Genomic DNA, 19,592 nt, shown 5'->3' with positions numbered 1-19,592 from the left:
CTAAGCAGTTTAGATAATGATGGATTATCGGTCACGGTGACCTCACTAAACCTGCTTTTGTCCATAACTCAAGAATTCATTATGACACTCAAATGTATAATGGGAAATGAAGGGAAATGAAACTCAAGATTGTGACCATATTTCCCAAACTCAACTATTGACTCTCATCTTTGGCTCAAGCCTGGAAACTGCATATGCAGATGGTTATTGACCATTCAATGCTATTTTCAGTATTGTCATATTTAACGCTCTCTAACATCGCTACCATACAAAGCTCTTCTATCACGCATCATTCACAGCCGTCAGAGGCAATTTGGGGGTTAAGTGTCTTGCCCTGAGCGGACTGGAGAAGCCAGGAATCTAACTGTGACTTACTGGCTAGTGTACGACCCGCTCTGACTCCTGAATCACAGCCTCACTGATCTTTTACGCTGCTGGGTTGAAGATGTGTGTTAAGCATCCATGTTTAAGAATAGTGAGCAGAATCTGCTTTGATTGCCAAGCATAGTGAATGGACTCCATTCATATGTATATTTGATGCTGTTAACAGCTGGAAGCACTATTCTGTGTATGAGTCGATCATAAATACATTCACACATTAATGACATGAGGAGCAGGACAGAGGATCAGACAAACAATGAAGTTACACACTAGCACAGTATATATGCAGCAGAACAATAACATCAATGTTAAACAACTTCAGAGTTAAAAGTCAACTGTATTTTATATATCCTTTATATCCCAAATCAAAAATGTACCTCAATGTGTCAAGGTAATAGTTCATCCTCAATATAGACCATTGACTCTGATGACAAAAACTGCCATTAACAGGTAAAAAAATATATATTTTGAATTGTATATATATATCAATCTTAATTATGAATAGATTCCAATCCACATTTAGCTCCAGGTTTTAGGTAATTAGACTTATAGCCCACCTTCTTCACTTCCTCTCTCTGGATGACAAACAGGACAGGGGGGCCTCCTGCTCCTCTGGTGCTCCGCCACAAGCTTGTTGGTTTTGCTAATGTTGAGCTTCAGGGGTTTGTTGCTGCACCATGTGATGGAGCTCTCTATCAGCCCTCTCTTCTCCTTTGTGAGAATAGTTTACCACAAGGCTGAGGCGTTACAGCAGCTCACTGGGTTCAAATCCAGCCCAGGAACTTTCAGGAACTCTGCCCTGCCCGTCCTGTCTATCTATTCTGTCGCTGTCAAAAACAGAAATGTCAAAAAGAAATAAAATCTCTGTATCTGGAGATTGACCACTAGAATATCCTATCCTGTCAATAGAGTCATAACCAGTAAGAGATGTGTAGGGAGGTGATGGGGGATGCCATCTTCTCTTAACCAAAAAGAAGGGACCATCGGGACAGTACCTCCTGCTTATAATTAAAAAATAGTCCACTGGTGACAGCTTGATGAGTATGTTGGCAGAGGAATACATCTGGGAGGTGGTTGCTTTAGTCACAATTCTTACAGATTTATATTATTCTGCTGAATTTATTATTATTTAATTACTTTTGTGTAAATTCAGATCATGTAACAAACTGTATGTGTCCATAAGTTTTCCAATCAAGGAACCAATCTTTTGGTAAATCAAACATCAGGAAATAATCAAAAATGCTCTATTGTGTCCTGTAGGAAGGTGTGTTACTGGGAGCAGTGGGAGCGTACGACTGGAACGGGACGGTGGTGATGCACACTGCCGGAGAAACTATCATTCCAGGGAACACACAGTTTTACGACCCAAAGACAGAGGCCGGATATGAAGGCCTGGCTGGGTACCTCGGTGAGTCGACTGATCATATCTCAAACGCCTCTGAAACACATTTAGAAGCTGTTACACAAGCTTAACGAAGACAAAATCGTCAAAGTTTATTGATTTTATATGGAGACAATATCTAATCTAATGATCCAGGTCTGTTTTTATCTGGCACAGACGTGAAAACATGACTTACACATGTAGCTACTGTTCTGTGAATTATTGACGGACGTTAGAAGAAGGATTCTGACAGTGAGTGAGGGGGGTTTCTTTAGTAATTAATATTTAATGTTAATGCAAAGGATCGTTAAGGGTTTGGACTAAGTGAGGAAAGAACACTGGACACTGGAAACAGGGAGAGCACTTTTGATTATCTCATTGGGTCCGTCCCACTCTTGTGAACACAATATCTCAGGAACGCTTTGAGACAGTTTCTTCAAATTTGGTACAAAAGTTCAGTTGGATTCAAGGATGAACTGATTAAACTTTGGTGGTCAAAGGTCGAAGGTCACTGTGAAAATATGGCATTATATTTGCATAGATGTAATGATTAGATTTGTGTGGTAAAAGGTCAAGGTCAACACCTCTACCTGAGTGTGTGTCCGTGTGTGTGTGTGTGTGTGTGTGTGTGTGTGTATGTGTGTGTGTGTGTGTGTGTGTGTGTGTGTGTGTGTGTGTGTGTGTGTGTGTTAATGCACAGAGCAGTAGAAGCCCCTTTTACCAGATTAACTGACATTTTTCCACTGCAGAATAAATTTCGACTCTCTCTTGCAGGGAGGATTGAGATATGTAATTTGTCAAACTCTGACAGTAGATGCTTCCCGCTGTGTGTCACATAAATAATAAGCACAGGCTCCTCTCTCTCCGTCCTGCTGCCTTTTATGGCTCGCGGAGCAACCGCAGCATCTTAATGTCAACTTATTTAATCAACATGTCATTGAAGCAGCACTGGTAGGTCCAGGCTCGCGTACTGTAAACTCAGCTGTTGGCATGTGCTCATACCTAATGTCCCGACTGCAGCCTTTGCATACATAGCCGGTGTGCGCTTGTCCGATCTGTGAGTGTGAGTGCACGCAGGCCCGTGTGATTTCCTGCCAGCCTCCAGTTGTGTTTTATAGCTTCAATGACACAGTCGGACGTAAACAACCGGCTGAAGAAAACAGGCTCTAAAAATATCCCACAAAGACAAACAAGTGTGTTTTTCCACGTGACAACATCAGGTACAAATAACCAAACGACATGTCCACCATGACGCCTGTTTGTGTGTGCGTTAATACAATATGTGCTTGTGTATGCGTTCTCTACAGGCTATGATGTTCAGTCTGCATCCACCCCTGACGGAGAGCTGTACATCGCGGGTGCACCGCGGTACAACCACACAGGCCGGGTGGTTATCTATCGTCTCAATGAGAAGAAACAGATCGTCATCACGCAGATAATAAAGGGAGAACAGGTGAGAGGATTTCAGTTTGTCGTCTAGGCTCGCATCCTTTTCCTTAAATCTGTATTAATAATATTTAAAGATGATGAGCTAAGAAAGAGCGACTCCTCTGTTCAGATTGGTTCCTACTTCGGCAGCGTCCTGCAGACTTTGGATGTGGATGGGGACTCGTACACAGATCTCCTCTTGATCGGAGCACCGATGTTCATGGGTTCAGAAAGAGACGAGCAGGGTCAAGTCTACGTTTACAAAGCCAGCGAGGTACAGGAGACTGAAAATGAGGTTCACTCGTGTCTTTGGTTGAAGCTTGTTGAGGACGTGAGGATGAACCCACTGATCGTCTCTCCTCGTGTTCCTGTGTTTTTTCTCTCCTCTTTAACCAGGGCGGCCAGTTTGAGCACGAGTTCACTTTAAAGCCTGTCAATCAGTCCTGTTGCACCGCCCACACCGCCAGCTGCCCCAATAAGAACGAACCCTGCGGCGCCCGCTTTGGCACAGCCATCGCCGCCGTGTCCGATCTCAACCTGGACGGATTTAACGACGTGGCGATCGGTGCACCTTTTGAGAACGACCACAGAGGAGCCGTCTACATCTATCACGGAGATAAGAAGTCACTGAAGGAGAAGTTTGTGCAGGTGAGAACCATTTCTGTGCCACTTCTGGAAGATTTTGTAACTCTTCACTGAGATTAAAACACTTTCAACGGTTCTGTGGTGTCTCCTCAGCGGATCGCTGCAGGTGGGGACGGCGTAAAGGTGAAATTCTTCGGTCAGTCCATACATGGAGTCATGGATCTAAATGGAGATGGGATCACTGATGTCACCATAGGAGGTCTGGGAGGGGCTTCGCTGTTTTGGTGAGATGTGGCCCATCCTCAGATATAAACATTCACTCAACCACACATTCCACTTCAATCGCTACCAGCAGCGGTGCTCGTATCCCGGGGACATCGCCTCACACGTCTGCTTCGCATTGTCTTAATCGAGTTTAGACAGCTGTGCGTGTCCCACTGGGCTTGTAGGACAAAGACCAACAACTTCCTAATGATCTCTCTGTTAGAAAACCCCTGGTTCACTGTTGGAGGCCGGCCTAAACAGACTTCCACCCACCAAAAGTTTTGAAACATCAGCCCACACCGTGATTTAACTTCCCAGGCAGACCTTCTCCCACAGTTTCTACTGGCAGAGGTTCAACTGGGCCGTGTGTGAAAACTCCATCTCCCAAGTGGCTTAGAGTTTAAATAGGATTTGGCAGCAGGTCCTCTTGGACCGACGCTCAACGGTTGGCTGGAGAGAGAGAGTTTAGGCCAAGTTTATTGCTCAGTGTGCATCCGTTCCTTGTTCTGTCCTGAACTAGAAAGACACACACACACACACACACACACCCACACACACACACACACACACACACACACACACACACACACACACACACACACATGCATTTGGCATAGTGCATGTGTTGTTAGAAGGTGGAGCTAATTTTACTCGGTATATAGCTTTTACTTTTGTACAGTGTTTCCCAGCCTGATGTCCAGGCCCCCTTTCAGAGATTGGCGAGATAAATCTGAAGGGTTTTGAGATGGTTAATCAGGAAAAAACAAAATATATCCTGTACAAAGTTATATAGATTTTCTCTTTGCTCAACTCTGAACAGGAGAATCAGTTGCCGTTGTCGTGGACACGCCCAAATACTGGGTGGTATCATGAGCCAGGTTCAAGGTTCCAAGAATGTCGATTTTTTTATAGATTTGGTAATAGATTTGATTTAAAAACCTGCATTGACATAGTTCATCGAAGAACAGTCTTAGAATAGCTCTAGTCCACAACAGTTCACAGCTCAAAAAACACATTTAAGTGCAGTATCACTTCAATATTTAAGGTATTGCATGTCCAAATCGCACCAAATTCGACACTGCACTTTGGGCCGTTCACAGCACACATGTTAAATGTGAAGCAGAGAAGACGGTACGAGTCATAGTCAGACAGACGATTGAATTTCTGGAATTAGTAGATATAGATATAAAGAAATTGAATCATAAAGTAGCTGAAAAACTAGAAATAAGCAAAGTGCAAGCAACACTGTACTGATGCGCGGTAGGTTTTGTAAATGCACACTTTTGTACACTGTTTTCAAGAAGTTGTTTTGCTTGTTTCGTTTCACCAGGTCCAGAGATGTTGCCGAACTCCGCGCCAACATGTTGTTTGATCCCGCCAAAATAAACCTGCAGCAGTCTCAGTGTGAGGTCGGCGGACGCAAAACTGTGTGCGTCTCGACTGAGGTGTGCTTCGTCTACAGTGTCAAATCCGACAAGGAGGTCTTGGACCCAGTCACTGGTGAGCCATACAACGTCCTGTGTTGATAATACTGTCACCAAACATATTTCTCCGCCTCCTCACTTCTCGTCACTGCATGTTTCCTTATCTGTTGTAGGTGCAGTGATCGTCTACAATCTGACTCTGGATGCTCTGCGTGCCAAAGCCAGGGCGTTGTTTATTATCCCGCAGGATAAAAACGATCGTAAGATCTCCAGGAACTTCACCATCAAAGACAGAGAGAGAAAGTGCGTCCAGGAGACCTTCATGATGTTGGCAAGTACTCTGATCTTAAAGTGCACGTGGAATCACTTATGGTTTCTTCTGAATTAAATCAACCCCCAAAACGACATGTTTTAGCCCCAGATCGACAAGACGCAGTATTCAAAACAGCTTGATTACTTAGATTTTTGTGACGTTCATTCACAGAGGTTGCATTCTTGTCCTGTTTCGGTGATGTAAGCGACGCTTTGAGAACAAAGCTGTGAGGAGTCAATGCTGAGTAGGAAGATTCTGGTCATAACATGAAACAGACCCTGTCTTTGATCAAAGAATGCCGAGTGCAGAGCAGTGCTGCTGCAAGTGATAAATCATCTGCATGCACAGACGGAGAGGTGGAGAGATGGGGAGAGAATGAGAGGAAGCAAAGAATGAACAAGTGAAAAAGAGAAGGACAGTGAATGAGGTGTCTGGAGAATGTGACAAAGTGACTTTCCAGGTCAAGGGAAGTTTCTACAAGCGGTCCGACAAGCACATCACAGATCGTTAATCTCTAGAAACAGATTCTACATGTGAATATACAGAAACTGTCGGCGAGAGACAAGATTTGGGACCAGAAGCAGTTTCTCGTTTGGCCGGCTGAAGCCTCCTTGGAGCGGGCTTGAGTTGCCCGCAGGTAAACTACTCGTGTGGAGAGCAAAAGAGGGCAGAACACATTGACCGAAATTCATGAGCTTTTTTTATTGATTTGCAGATAGCTGTTAATAGACGTGAGCCAAAATCTCGTCTGAACTTACAAGAAGGATCACTGTTTGCGTTCTTTTGTGTGAAAGAAAGAAACTAGTCGGGCTGTAAACGGTGTACGTCGAATGGAAGAAGGAGTCTTGCTCCTGATATCCGCTGTTTACACTGGAAGCTTCAAAATTTGCAGTTGCCCACTGAGGCTAAGTTGTCGTCAGATAATAATCGGTTAACGCAGCTAAAACCCTCAGACGTCACCGCTCCACCACCGACTGTAAACCTAGGCAGTGACATTTAGAAGCATGTGTACGAAATCTCTCATTCCAGCCGTTCACTGCAGCAGTGGATTTTTCTGATTAGCTGCTTGCAGGCGAGAGACAGAGGAACTAATCACTGGAAACAGCTGTTGCAGTTAGTGTGTGTATGTCTCTGTGTGTGTGTGTGTGTGTGTGTGTGTGTGTGTGTGTGTGTGTGTGTGTGTGTGTGTGTGTGTGTGTGTGTGTGTGTGTGTGTGTGTGTGTGTGTGTGTGTGTGTGTGTGTGTGTGTGTGTGTGTGTGTGCATGAATACCTGCTCTGTTCTAGTTTGCTAGTTTGTGCACAAACCTCCCACACAGGTCATCAGGGGTCAGTAAACTTGTACCAGACACAACCAGCTCCACACCTGGTGGAGCAGATCCAAACCAGAACAGATCTCTGATTTGACAGAAGCACTTGGATCATGAAAGAATCCATGTTAAACAAAAGTGTTGTACGCACTTCATGTGCTGTGTGTTTGTTTTAAGTCCACACCACATTGCATCCTGCCCCAAACCAGTAAGGAAATCCTCAGATTAAAAATAAATCCACTCGTAGCTGCTGCATTCAAAACTTCCATTGCCTGGTCCAAGTCTGTATAAAAGACAACCTTAGTTCCCCACTTGGAGCAAAAGCATTGACTCACTGTGTTCAACGCATGTTGATAGCGGGCAAACACGTGTAAATAGAACTTAATGAAATTCACTGGCTAAAAGGAGGAAAAAAATCAATAACCTCCACAGCAGCTGCCTGTCGGCCACAGTGAAGCCCTCTGCAAGTGGCAGCCATTAAAAGCAGGTGATATACAGTATGCTCACTATGACATGTTTCAAGAAACAGTAACAGACTGTTCTTAAGTGACGGAAAATACAGCCTCATGTTGTCCTGCTCTTTCTCTGAAGTCCTTTTGGGTTCAATCAAATTTTGGCACAGGCTCAGAAAGAGCCATACTTGTGCCTCACAGTGCGTGTACAGTACTCGCTGGAATGTGAAGCAGATCTTTCAAATGTCGTCTTCATGTTTCAAAAGAAGAAGGCGGTGCACGCTCACAGGTTGTTTCAGTTACCCTGTTTGATTCCGACCTCTGTGCAGCCACGTGAACGGCATCGCTCCAGGGGATGGAAAACCTCTGATGGTCAAACTCACCGCTCAGGTTTACGCTGAAACATCTCGGTCACTGCCGGACACATTGTGACAAAACTCTGTGCAGGCGTTCATGGTGCACAGAGGATGAATCATAATGACTTTGGGGATCCCCTGATTTTTCATGGCAGCACTCCGCCCCCGGCTAAAATTCTTTGGTTTATGACCAAATGCCTGCAAACGAAAAACAGTTCCATGTCTCCGTAATCCTTCTGCTCTCAAATATAGACTAAAATCTAGACAGTTTATCTGAAATGTTCCGGAGGGGGCTGTATGTAGCGTTTCCTGCCAGCCCCTCGACTAAAATGTCCGTAAAATGTCTGTATATGAGTGTGAGAATGCAGCAGGACAATGTCCGGAGAACTCGGTGTGTCCAAGGGGGTGTGTTGATGACATTTTCTAACAAGCAAAGGATGCAAAACTGGAAGAATACAAATATCATAAACGTAGAATATGTCCGTTTTCGACGATATTCTAGGGTGATATTTGGCGGTTGAGGCCGACACAGTTGTCTGGTCCTGCCTCTTGCATGATGTGCCACGTCTCGCCTGAATGTTCTGGACATTTTACATATGATACTTCCACGTGCCATTTCTCAAATGCTGTGATGTGATTGTTCCTTTCATTACGCTTTGTTAGCGTCTTGCATTTTTGTAGCAAAAACATTGTAACTTTACTGACTGATAGGTCAAGAGGGCAAGAGCAAGAACGCCCTCTGCTGGATCACAAGGCAAACAATTTCAGCCAGGCTGATGGGATGTCCATTATGAATTCACAGGTCACAAGGGTTCAAATATGTAGTACATTTGTATTCGTTGCTGTCTTCCTCATCCTCCCTCGTCTTTTCTTTCCCTCTTTTTGCGCTCCACCTGTCTCTTCTCCTCAACAGGCCCGGCTGGATTTCCGCGACCCGCTCATGGTGTCTTTGCAGTTTGGACTCGCTGATGAAGACAACGGCCCCGTCCTGGATGAGAGCCTGCCCAGATCCGTCAATAAGACAGTAAGACCACTTAGAAGAGCCCAGTTATAACCGCCGAATAAAAATAAGCAGGAGATTTTAGTAACATGACAAGAAGGATTAGAACCTCGTCTCAAACATCCTGCATCTGTCTCCATCTTTATAATCCAAGAGAAGTGGGCTGTTCTCGCCTGGCTCCGAACTCACTGCTGTTACAGTACATTAGCATCTGCAACAGCTGACTGCCATCCCTCCAGTCTGCACTCGTTCCCCAACACCGCCAGTCAGAGTAACCTTCCCACACTCCCACATGCATATTTGCTCCAACGCGAGGTTTTCCAGATAATTGCTGCAATGAGTGACGTGTCCAGATAAAGAGGGGGGGGGGGGGGGATATCGCACGAGAATTCAGCTTCGTAAAACGTAGAGCCTGGGTGTGTGAAAAAAGTGGCAACACTAACAGCTCCCGTCACGTCTAAAACACAGGAGGATATGTGATGTGTTTATACACCGCAACACATCCTGACTCCCTCGGGGTCAGAACCTGTCACGCTGCAAGGAAGTGTTGGTGAGAGGGGACACAAACACACACACAAACACACACACACACACACACGCATGCACACACAGTGAGAGAGAGTAAAGGGGAAGTCATCAAAAGGAAGCTGTAGTTTTTCTTTTGATATTGTGCTTTCCCCCGTGCTTCCTCTGGGGAGTAGACACTGTTGATGTTGAACAGTCCAGTGGGAGCGCACTGGGAGTGGGAAGAAATATCACTGTGACCCTCACACACTCTGGAGGGGAAAAGCAAAGGAAATTAGGGTCATTTGAATGCACCCTTTTTTTTTTACTCAGGGATACAAACAAACACACAGCAACAGCAGCCCGTTTGGATTCTCATGTCTCCTCTGGTTTCTCTGGAGGAGCTTCTGGAGCCTAGAAGCTGCTTTCAGACATGCCGCTGAAGTCCTGACATTTTCCTCAGAATTTTCCGGAGGGGCTGTGTGTGAGAACGCAAATGTCCGAGTCCGTTGCTCTGTCTGGAAAGTTTGGTCAGACTTTGTGAGAATACAGCAGGAAAACTGGTAGAATAGAAACCTCTCCACGTTCAAAAGAGTCCACGTAGACGTCGACGAAGATTCCAGAGCTTTTGGTGATATTTCCGCAGCAGAATCTTAACGTCCTGCTAATTGTCTTGTACAGGTTTAACAGGTAAATATTCAACTAACAATCATAACAAAAACTTCTGACAAAAAGGTGGATCTAAAAGATAGAGCTGAATGCCACCTCTCGCCTGAAACATGTTCCTGTTGTTTTGAATGAGTCCGACTCCGACAATCTCCTGCTGTGTTCCTCATTGGTCAAAGGTGAAAGTTCACGTCTGAAAATAGCTTCATCGTTATTCCAGACAGTTTAGACTTGTTTTTTAAGACGCTGATTTAGTGTCCTTTGTTTCCCCCCCCCAAAACAAAAGTTAAACTAAAACTCTTAAAACCACTCTCCCTCGCAGAGTCTTGAAAAAAGAACACAGAACCAACAAAACGTTGACATCCTGCCCGCGGCGTGTGAGGCCAGTTGTTGTGTCTCACTGTCGAGGAAGAATGAAATTTCCCTTCAGGTCCAATTTTGTGGCTGATCCGTTTTATTCCCTGCACAATGGAGACAGAAGGTTCAAACAAGGCAGTGCAAACGTACACCATACATCGAGACTGTCCTGAAACAATAGGTTGTGACTAATCAGGGAGGAATCCTGGACAGTCTTATTTACAATGCAGTCTGATTCAATCTGCCAGTAACACACTTGGCTAATCCCCTCCGGACCTCTGCCAGAGATGTGGTGGTGGTGGTGGGGGGGGGGGGGGTTGCTGGTACATTTGTATTGTGTAAGTACAGAAAGCTGCCCAAAGGTCGTCCTTGTGGATAAGTAGAGTTTGCATACAGAGGAAGACAAACTCATACTGTCAACATCAACAGCCCTGGTCCTCATGAGCAGAATGAACATGACACAAGTGGCTCTGTCTGCGGTTATAATGTTTTATTGGCTATTAACAGTCCAGTGTTGAGGTTAGATTCCTGTGAAGTTAGAAAATTTAATTTTTCATTTGAATAAAAGCTGCTCTAAATAAATCTCTGCTATAGGCTGAAACCTGATAACAATGGTGAATTACTGAAATGAGTTAATCTATCTTTATGGTTCTAATGAATCTCTACATGTATAATCTGTTATAAATCAGATCAAACTCATCACTTTACATAAAACGGAATTTTCAAATATCCTGTTTATTCTGAAAAAGAAATAAACACATTCTAAAAAATTGTTAAGACTTTACTTTCTGTTAGTCAGCCTTTAATTTATTTTTTAAAATTTGTTTATACATCTTAGACTGTTTTACTGAAATATAATAATGTTCTATTAGATTTCAGTGTTTCCTCAGTTCCTGTTAATATTGGTTTACTCTTACTGAGTGTGGATGGGGGGGTTTTGCTTTTATTCTGTAAAGAACTTTACAAATAGATTATTGTCGATCTATTGATCGATTGATTGATTGCTTAAAGAGGCTCATAAGTGAAAGTAGAAAGAAATCAGGTGTTTGCCTTTGATACAATGCATTTATGAGAATTCGTATCAAGCAACTAAAAGAACTCTGGGATGTGGGAATGTAGCCATCCCTCACTGATATAAATGGGCTGGTCAAAATGATAGAAACACCACCACGAACTACCAAATGGAACACTACAAACTTCACTATATTTGATTGCAGCAAAGTTGGATGTAAGTACATGAGTGTTCCTCATAAAAAGTCCGTCTCTGTCTTTCCAGATTCCTTTAGTCGACTGTGGGAGCAATATGAGGTGCATTGCTGATCTCTCTCTCCAAGCAGAGCCTAGTGTACAAAGGTGAGTGGGATAAGGGTTATAATACAGTGTACATTGACAGGTATTGCTCACTGTAACTGTATCATCTTCAATTTATCTTAATTACAGTCACAACACAGTATTTAGGCCTTATTAGCAGTGATGCGTGACTACCCCCTTGTGGAGGAATATAGTATGTGCATCACAGCCGAGCATGCTGACAGTGTTCATGGTACCTCTCTCCAGGATGGTGATCAGATCAAGGACGGACAAGTTTGAAGTGAACATCAAAATCAGAAACAGTAAAGACAACGCGTACAACACCAAAGTCACCCTCAGCTTCACGCCCAACATCAACTATATGAAAGTGGAGGTGAGATTCGGCAGCACTCTCGTCTTTGTGTCATTTTTTAAGTTTGTACAGTCAGTGTGTCCCTGCGGTTGTGTTGTGCTGATGCGTGTGTAACTTTGTGTCTTAAGCCGGAGAAGGTATGCAATCTGAACCATACGAAAGTGGAGTGCGCTGTTGGATACCCGTTCCTGGGGGGCAACGTGGAGGTTTGTTTCAGCATCCGTTCATTTGTCTGCATGTTACCTGCACAATATACGATTAACTCTGTATCTGTAATACTGAGAAGCAAACCCTACGGTGTGATCCAATATGTGCAGGAACATTTCAAAGTGAAATTTGAGGCGAATCCCGAACATATTCAGGATGTGATTCAGATCAACGTGACAGCAACGAGGTGAGAGAAACGTGTTTTGTTTCCCCTTTGAAGATGTTTCACTTCAATTATTATCTTTTTGTTTAGTTTAGTGCAAAAATGACTGTTTTTTTTCATTGGTTTTATTTTCCCCACAGTGACAGTGAAGAGCTGGCCTCTTCCCTGAGTGACAACATGGTGCTGATCACCATCCCTGTGAAGTATGAAGTTGGACTCATATTCGCAGTGTGAGTAGCTGTAGTTGTAGTTTCACTCCTCACTCATCATGTACACTGCTATATTGTAAAAGAACATGCAATGTTAGTTATTTTTTCATGTTGTTAGTGTTAATGTAATGTTACTCCCTAACAGCTGGACATTGTAAAACGGCAAAAGCTATGTTTTCCATATCGGCTTAGAAGAAGGTTGAATACAACTATTAGAGCTATGTAACCTTAAAGTTCAGAGTATCTGAATAATAGACTGTTTATAAAGATGGACGACGTGTCTCCACTTCCTCCCACTATCCAGAAATGAAGCCAAAATATCCCCTATATGAACGTCGCCATCTTGCACATTTGGAGCTAGAGTCTGTGGAGTCAAAATTGGGGGGTGGAGCCACGGTGTCGAGGTCTCACCGAAACAAGCGCTCGACCAATTGCGAGTTACTCTCCTCTGTGGATCATGACGTTTCACTCTTTTTATAGCATCAAACAAGTAATTAAAACCAGAGAAGTCAGCGTGACCTGAAATGACAGAAACCTCTTTAAGAAAAACTCATGTGGATTTTGTATTTTGACTTGAGGCGGGGCTCCTGACCTATAACATTATAAATCTAATATAATGTGATGAACGTGTGTCTCTTCCAGGCGATCTGTGGATAAACACATCGTGGTCAAAGAGGGTGAAAAGTTTGCCGCTGTGTTCGACGACACCAGGATGATTGGAGAGGAGGTCAACATAAGCTACACGGTAAAGATCACATGTGATGACTTCTCTGGATGTACAGAGTTAACAGCTGCACGCAGATGTGCTGTGTTTGGGGTTCCAGATGTGGAGCAGTGTATCAATCAATCAAGGTCACGTGTCTGTCTCACCTCCTCTCAGGTGGAGAAGGAAGGTGATGTGGAGACTCCGCCCCTCGACCTGACAGTGACGTACCCTCATCTGTCTCCTCGGCAGAACCACTTACTGTACCTCACAAATGTCACCACCAGCCTCGGGGTATGCATGCACACATGGACACACACAGACACACACAGACACACACACACACTGACTCACCCTCATATCTGCTGTTCTTATCCCTGCAGGTGAATTGTGATGCAGATCGTTGGATTAACCCTGACAAAATTAACCCCGACATTATAAAGCCCAATCCAAACAAAGAAACGCTCAGCGTCTTCCTGCTGGTGAGTAATGTGTAGGTGTATTTTACAAAGACTGCTCAACTTTACTTTAGACACACTATCAATAATTCAGTCTAGTTCTTAGGAAATTCAGTTTCCTTCAGGAGGTTTAAATAAGTCTGCCTTGAGCTATCCATGGAAACTGATCCCTCCGGTCTGACCCGGTCCTGGTCAGACGTGGTTTTCAGGTTGAACTGGTTCTCTGTGTGAAACGTTTCACATTTTACCAAACAGAAAGCTGCACTCATTACATAATTAAAATCCGAGCTCATATCTGTTTCAGTCTAAAGCATCTCCACAGTATTCCAGTCCACATTTTTAAATGCACCTTCATAGCTAACTATTTTGTCAAAATATAAACATGTAACAATGTGTTTATAAGATATTGTATATGTTTATAAATGTATCTATTAACAATTATATAAAACACTGTTGTAATTATGTAAAAAATACATTAAGAGAAGACGTTTTCATTCTGTCATTTAACAAACACTTATAAATTAAATGAAAATCCTTGGAGCTGCTTATAATAACACCGTAGTCTATTATTAGACCCAAATAAATCCAACTAATAAAATACCAAAGAGATCGCAAGCAAGTTTGAAGGTACCTTTACTCTTTTACATCTTCACTCTTATCTGGTGTCGACCTGTATGATATTTCAAAGATGGTTAAAAGTTTTGCTGCATCTTATACATCTTAATATAAATGCTTTTTTTCAAAATGTACCATACAAACTGATTGCATATTGCTTAATTGGGATTTGAACCAACAAACTCGGGATTATAAGCAAATCACTCAGCTAACACAGGAACTTGTTGTAGCAGAGTTCATATCTTTTAAAGTCTGATCTATTGCAGTGGTTTTGTTTGAGTATATTTAATATACTGTGTGCATCATGTGGCAGCAAACATTGTATTGTTGTCCATTTTCCTCTTTGTGAATTCATTTTATCGGTGTTATAATCTCTGGTTTGTTTTCAAAGTTCCAAAACATGAAATACAATGACAGAATAATCAGACTTGACCCGCTCTGATCTCATTATTTCATTGGAAAACACACAGGTGTCAGTTCAGACACCTTGAAACACTTCTCCTGTTATTTTCCTGTCTTTACTGACTGATGTTTGTTCTACAGTCCTGCTCCGCTGAGCTGCAATGTGCATCCTTCACCTGCGCCCTCCCCAAGGCAAAGAACAGTCAGGTCAACGTTACATTCAGGGTGTGGAAGCCTACGTTCATCAGGGTGGGTTCACAGTCTTTGTTTTTCACTCCTCTCGCCTCTTTCTGCCTTTTTATTTTGTCACAGACTTGGAAAGAGAGTAGAACAGAGTGAGTGGCAGATAATTACCCCTGTCATGCAGTTTACTGATATACACTCACACAAACTCACAAAGATATATTTAATCTTCAAAATATATGTGATTGTAAAACTTTTTCTGTGAGGCATAAATATAAAATGTCCATTACACCACAGACAGCTGAGTGATGGATGAAGGGACTGGAAACGTTTAAAGGAGATTTATTGTCTTTACAGGGGGAGTTTTCCCTTCTGCACATGTCGGTGAATGGGACTCTGGGGGTCAAAAACCCAAACCTGTTTGAGTTGAAGAGCGGGGACCGGAGCCGGACCGTAAGTCGTAAAAGTTTTTGCATCGTATGGTTTTGTCATTACATGCCTGTGTGTGTGTCTGTGTTTGAATATATGTCTACGTTTACAACATGAATGTGTGTCCTGCTCAGGTGAAGATCCATGTCTCCAAGGAGGCCTCAGGAGGAATCCCCATATGGGTCATCATAATCAGCATTCTGATAGGACTGCTGATCCTAGCACTGGTCATCTTCGCTCTTTGGAAGGTAAAGTTTCCCAAGTCCTCGAATATCATTTGCTCATATGTGGGAGCTTTTATGTGTTTCACAAATTTATACAGAAATTTGGAGAAATTGGCAAATAGAACAAATAGTAGGTGTTGGTTCGGCAACACTAGGTGGCGCTAATGCTTCCAGTGGAACCATTGCAGGAGGTGAAGGGGAGAGAAACAAGATAAAGAGCGGCAGTAAAACTTGACACAGAGGCACTTTGTGTTTAGTTTGTCCCATTCTCATCAATCCAATATTTCAGTTTGGCTCTGAAGTCAAGTCTGACTCCAGGATGAACTGTGAAGTCACAAATGTTTTTTTAAAAGAATTAACACACAAATTAAGACACAATTTCACAAAAATGTCTAAAAGCAATTATTAGGACTCTTGGAAAAGTAGCCTCCAGCTAAACGAGATGCAAACGTTTACCAGCGCAGATGAAACCACGTTTCCAGACACACTTTTTCTTAATCTCTGGAGGAAGTTGTTGCCATTTGTTTGTGCTTTTTGAAAAACAGGATATTGCTTTCCCAGTGTTGACAGTCTCAAATCTAAGCTTAAACGTTGCTGTAGCTTCATATTTACTACAGCATCCACATGAGAGTGGTGTCGATATTCTACTGTAAATCAGCATATTAGCTAAAATATCGAACCCTTCCTTTGAACCATGCTGGTAATAGTTTGCTAACTTGAGTTTTCTCCTCCTCAAGATGGGCTTCTTCAAGAGAAAATCCAGGGACTACACAAAGGAAGAAATCATGGACTGAAGGGTTCGGACAGCGAGCAGCTCTGTGAGCGAATGCTCGCAGAACCGTCAGGTTGCACAAAGTGACAGACAGACGGACAGACAGAGGAAGTGCAGGGACACACAAACACCTCAGTGCTGCGACACAGTAACAATCTGGGGGAAAAAACGAAGCACTGCTCTCTGTTTTCTACGCAGGGTTTAATAATGTTTGCAAATACTTCCAATCACTTCTTCTTCAATGCTTTAAACACGCCGTTACAAAATGGGGGCTGCACACATAGCCAAATAAGGTGCAGAGACAGAAACACTTTGGCAGTATGAATTGTGTATATGAAAAACTCCACTTATCTGAGTCTCCATCTAAAACGATTGCTCAGAGGAGTATTTGCAAACATTATTTGTTCTTGGTCAGATTCTTTCTTGCAGATATCAACGTAAATTCAGGTCAATGCTGTTGAAGAAGAGGAACCAGGAAGGAGGAGGAGGAGGAGGACCTCACTTTCCAGGCACCTTTTGGAAAACTACCAAGTATCTGTGTTTTACAAAAACCTTCAGAGCTACAACAGCTGCGCTACAGCTTCAGAGGGGGGGGGCACTCAGGTTTTTCAGTGTGAAGATCCAAAGTCACCTCACTCACTTTCTGCATCATTACAGCAACAACGTCTGGCCGTCTGTTCGCTTCAGAGACTTTATGTGAACTTTTCCTGTGTCGGAGCGGCCGTCTGATAGCTTAGACTCCTGTGTTAAAGTGTCCTTGGTTTGTTGTTAAAAAACACTGTACGCTTTTAGTGTTTTATCGCGTTTGTTTGACATGTATGTTGAGTTTTTCGCAATGTAACTTGGCACATTCTTGATCCTTAAATTCAAATGTTGGATAAAGACACTGACCTGAACACAAGACTTTTACTAAGCTGAGCTGAAGCCTGTATACTTTCTTCTTTTTTTTCCCTTTTGATTTAGTTAACAATTTTAAAAACAAACAATTTCTGATGTCCATGTATGTAATTAGTTTGATCACCCTTCAAAATCCAAAGCTTAGATTTTTACTGTAAATATAGCACAGTGCTCAAGAATGTAAAGCTTCAAATGTACAGAACTGTGTTCGCTTTAATTCTTGTAATTTAAGAGATGTTACCCACAAGCCTTTCTTTGTTTTCATGTGTGTGTGATCGGTGGTCAGAGAACATGAACCTGCTCAGGTGCTACAATATCATGAATGAATGAGTGACATGAGCATTTGACTCAAAGGAAAACCATCTGGCCTGTAGCTCACAATTCCAAAGTTGATGCAAATATGTAAATATTGTTCTATTTTGATGAGAAAATGAAAGTTATAAATATTCTGTACTGAAAATATACATGAAGATGAGGGTTCGTATCCACTACTTTAGCTTTAAGTCTGTTGAATGACTGTGTTCTGAATGCAGAGGCTTTAACTTTTACCAAGAGGAGATTATTTTGATTTCTATTGCAAAATAGAAGGTAGTATTCATCCAAGATAGAAAAATCGGGTTACTACTCACCAGCAGCTTTCTATACAGTAAATAGGATTCGATAGTAAATGTATTTTGAGCAGCAACATGCACACAAAGCATTAGCATATATAGGCTCATTTCATCCCATATGTGGTACTCAGTACCTTACAAAGTTACTTATTCAGGTTTCCTGTATTGCTTTTCTTGTTTTTGATCCAGAAGTTGCACATACGTTCATGTTGTATGTCAAGGAGACAGAGAAACGCCCTCTTTCCTCGCTGTCGTACAATACACAATACGTCTGAGGCAAGACAACAGGAAACAGAGCATTTGAATATTGAAATGCCCCTCGGCTCTCCACTGTTGACATGAAGCACATGTAATGAATCGTATGTACAGAGTGTGTCACTGTTCGTCATTTTAAGATTGCGTGGCTACGTCAGGCTTATACACGAGGGTGGAGTCATGAATCTCTCTTTGTCCACTTGCGTAGAAAGAAGTCGTCGGGGGTTTATTTTTGTAAGATCTTATATCCTCTGTTCAAATTCTGAGTGGGATTCAAAATGAGAGAAAGGCACAAAGTGAGATTTGTGTGCAACGTCCCAGCCTTCTACACTGCTGTGAAGTCTTCATTGTAATGCACTGGTTTGTCCGACTGTATACGTCCTCATCAGCACACAAATGAAATGAATCTTATGTAGAAAAATAAAGACTTTTTACGACAAAGTTCTCAGTCAACACTTCTTGTACAATGAATGCATTATAAACAATTTGTTAAATGTGGAAATTCTTATTTTAAAAGCTAAATACAAAAACTGTAATACTCTAAGATATGTGTACAGTTTAAACATTAAGGTCACAAGTTAACTTACATCCCCTGGCAGGTCAGAAGATCAGGACATAGTACAATGAGAAATAAATACATAGTACCGTAGTGTAACGTACAAAGTTAAACATAGAAAAGCACATCAGATATAAAACACAGATTTACATAAGAAAGCCCATCTAAGATAGATTCTTGTTAAACATAAAAATATAAAAGCTTCTATTCTGTATTTTATGTAAAGGTTAATCCAATATCTTTCATTGTTTTATTTTGTAAAATGTTATATATTTTTATTTTATGGACTAAATGACTAATACATTAACACAGGGGTTCTCAAACTTTTGCAGGCTGGGCCCCCCCAAAGTGGTTAGGGGTAGTATAGTATTATTACTATTTTATGACTGGCTTTTACAGGACACGCACCATGTGTAATGAACACGTCTGGCTTCTCCCCCATTACCTTTGCTAAGCACCAATGCCTAATCTGATGAAAAATACACATCTGTGTCTCTTTCAGAGATCATATTAAAGCTGCACCATCATTTCGACACATGACATTAGCTCTCATTTCTAAATGGGCAACTTGCTCCCGAGTCACCGCTAAATCTGGAATGGGATCAGTATGCTCATCCACTATCTGATTCTCATCTGCACGTAACTGTACTTATTATTAGGGCCCGAGCACCTCCGGGGGGAGACCCTATTGAAATTGTAAGGATTATTCTGAGCCTAGTGATTATTTTGGATTTGGTGACCATTTACTACAATTTTACTCTGATGAACTTGTCCTAGGGCTTTCATTAGATCAACTTCAACTTCTGGGAATGTCTCCTAAACAAGA

The 19,592-nt window shown here is 42.3% G+C and overlaps 1 protein-coding gene across 1 annotated transcript in view; it reads left to right on the top strand.

Annotated features, from left to right (window-relative positions):
* The window catches only part of itga1 (integrin, alpha 1), a 35,305-nt gene extending 16,654 nt beyond the window's left edge, over positions 1 to 18,651 (top strand). The window contains exons 11-30 of the mRNA XM_061073923.1: positions 1,642 to 1,789; positions 3,070 to 3,215; positions 3,321 to 3,464; positions 3,587 to 3,838; positions 3,929 to 4,059; positions 5,370 to 5,539; positions 5,637 to 5,794; positions 8,806 to 8,916; positions 11,696 to 11,772; positions 11,977 to 12,103; positions 12,211 to 12,288; positions 12,400 to 12,476; positions 12,593 to 12,682; positions 13,304 to 13,406; positions 13,542 to 13,658; positions 13,748 to 13,846; positions 14,981 to 15,088; positions 15,380 to 15,475; positions 15,586 to 15,699; positions 16,413 to 18,651. Of these exons, the coding sequence (XP_060929906.1) occupies positions 1,642 to 1,789; positions 3,070 to 3,215; positions 3,321 to 3,464; positions 3,587 to 3,838; positions 3,929 to 4,059; positions 5,370 to 5,539; positions 5,637 to 5,794; positions 8,806 to 8,916; positions 11,696 to 11,772; positions 11,977 to 12,103; positions 12,211 to 12,288; positions 12,400 to 12,476; positions 12,593 to 12,682; positions 13,304 to 13,406; positions 13,542 to 13,658; positions 13,748 to 13,846; positions 14,981 to 15,088; positions 15,380 to 15,475; positions 15,586 to 15,699; positions 16,413 to 16,469 (2,403 nt within the window). The 3' untranslated portion in view covers positions 16,470 to 18,651. The remainder of the gene's footprint in view (positions 1 to 1,641; positions 1,790 to 3,069; positions 3,216 to 3,320; positions 3,465 to 3,586; positions 3,839 to 3,928; positions 4,060 to 5,369; positions 5,540 to 5,636; positions 5,795 to 8,805; positions 8,917 to 11,695; positions 11,773 to 11,976; positions 12,104 to 12,210; positions 12,289 to 12,399; positions 12,477 to 12,592; positions 12,683 to 13,303; positions 13,407 to 13,541; positions 13,659 to 13,747; positions 13,847 to 14,980; positions 15,089 to 15,379; positions 15,476 to 15,585; positions 15,700 to 16,412) is intronic.
* The last annotated feature ends 941 nt before the right edge of the window (positions 18,652 to 19,592 follow it).

This window comes from Limanda limanda, chromosome 1 (assembly GCF_963576545.1).
Source record: "Limanda limanda chromosome 1, fLimLim1.1, whole genome shotgun sequence".
NCBI lineage: Eukaryota > Metazoa > Chordata > Actinopteri > Pleuronectiformes > Pleuronectidae > Limanda > Limanda limanda.
The sequence above is the reverse complement of the archived record's forward strand: the minus strand, read 5'-3'. Positions and strand labels throughout refer to the sequence as shown.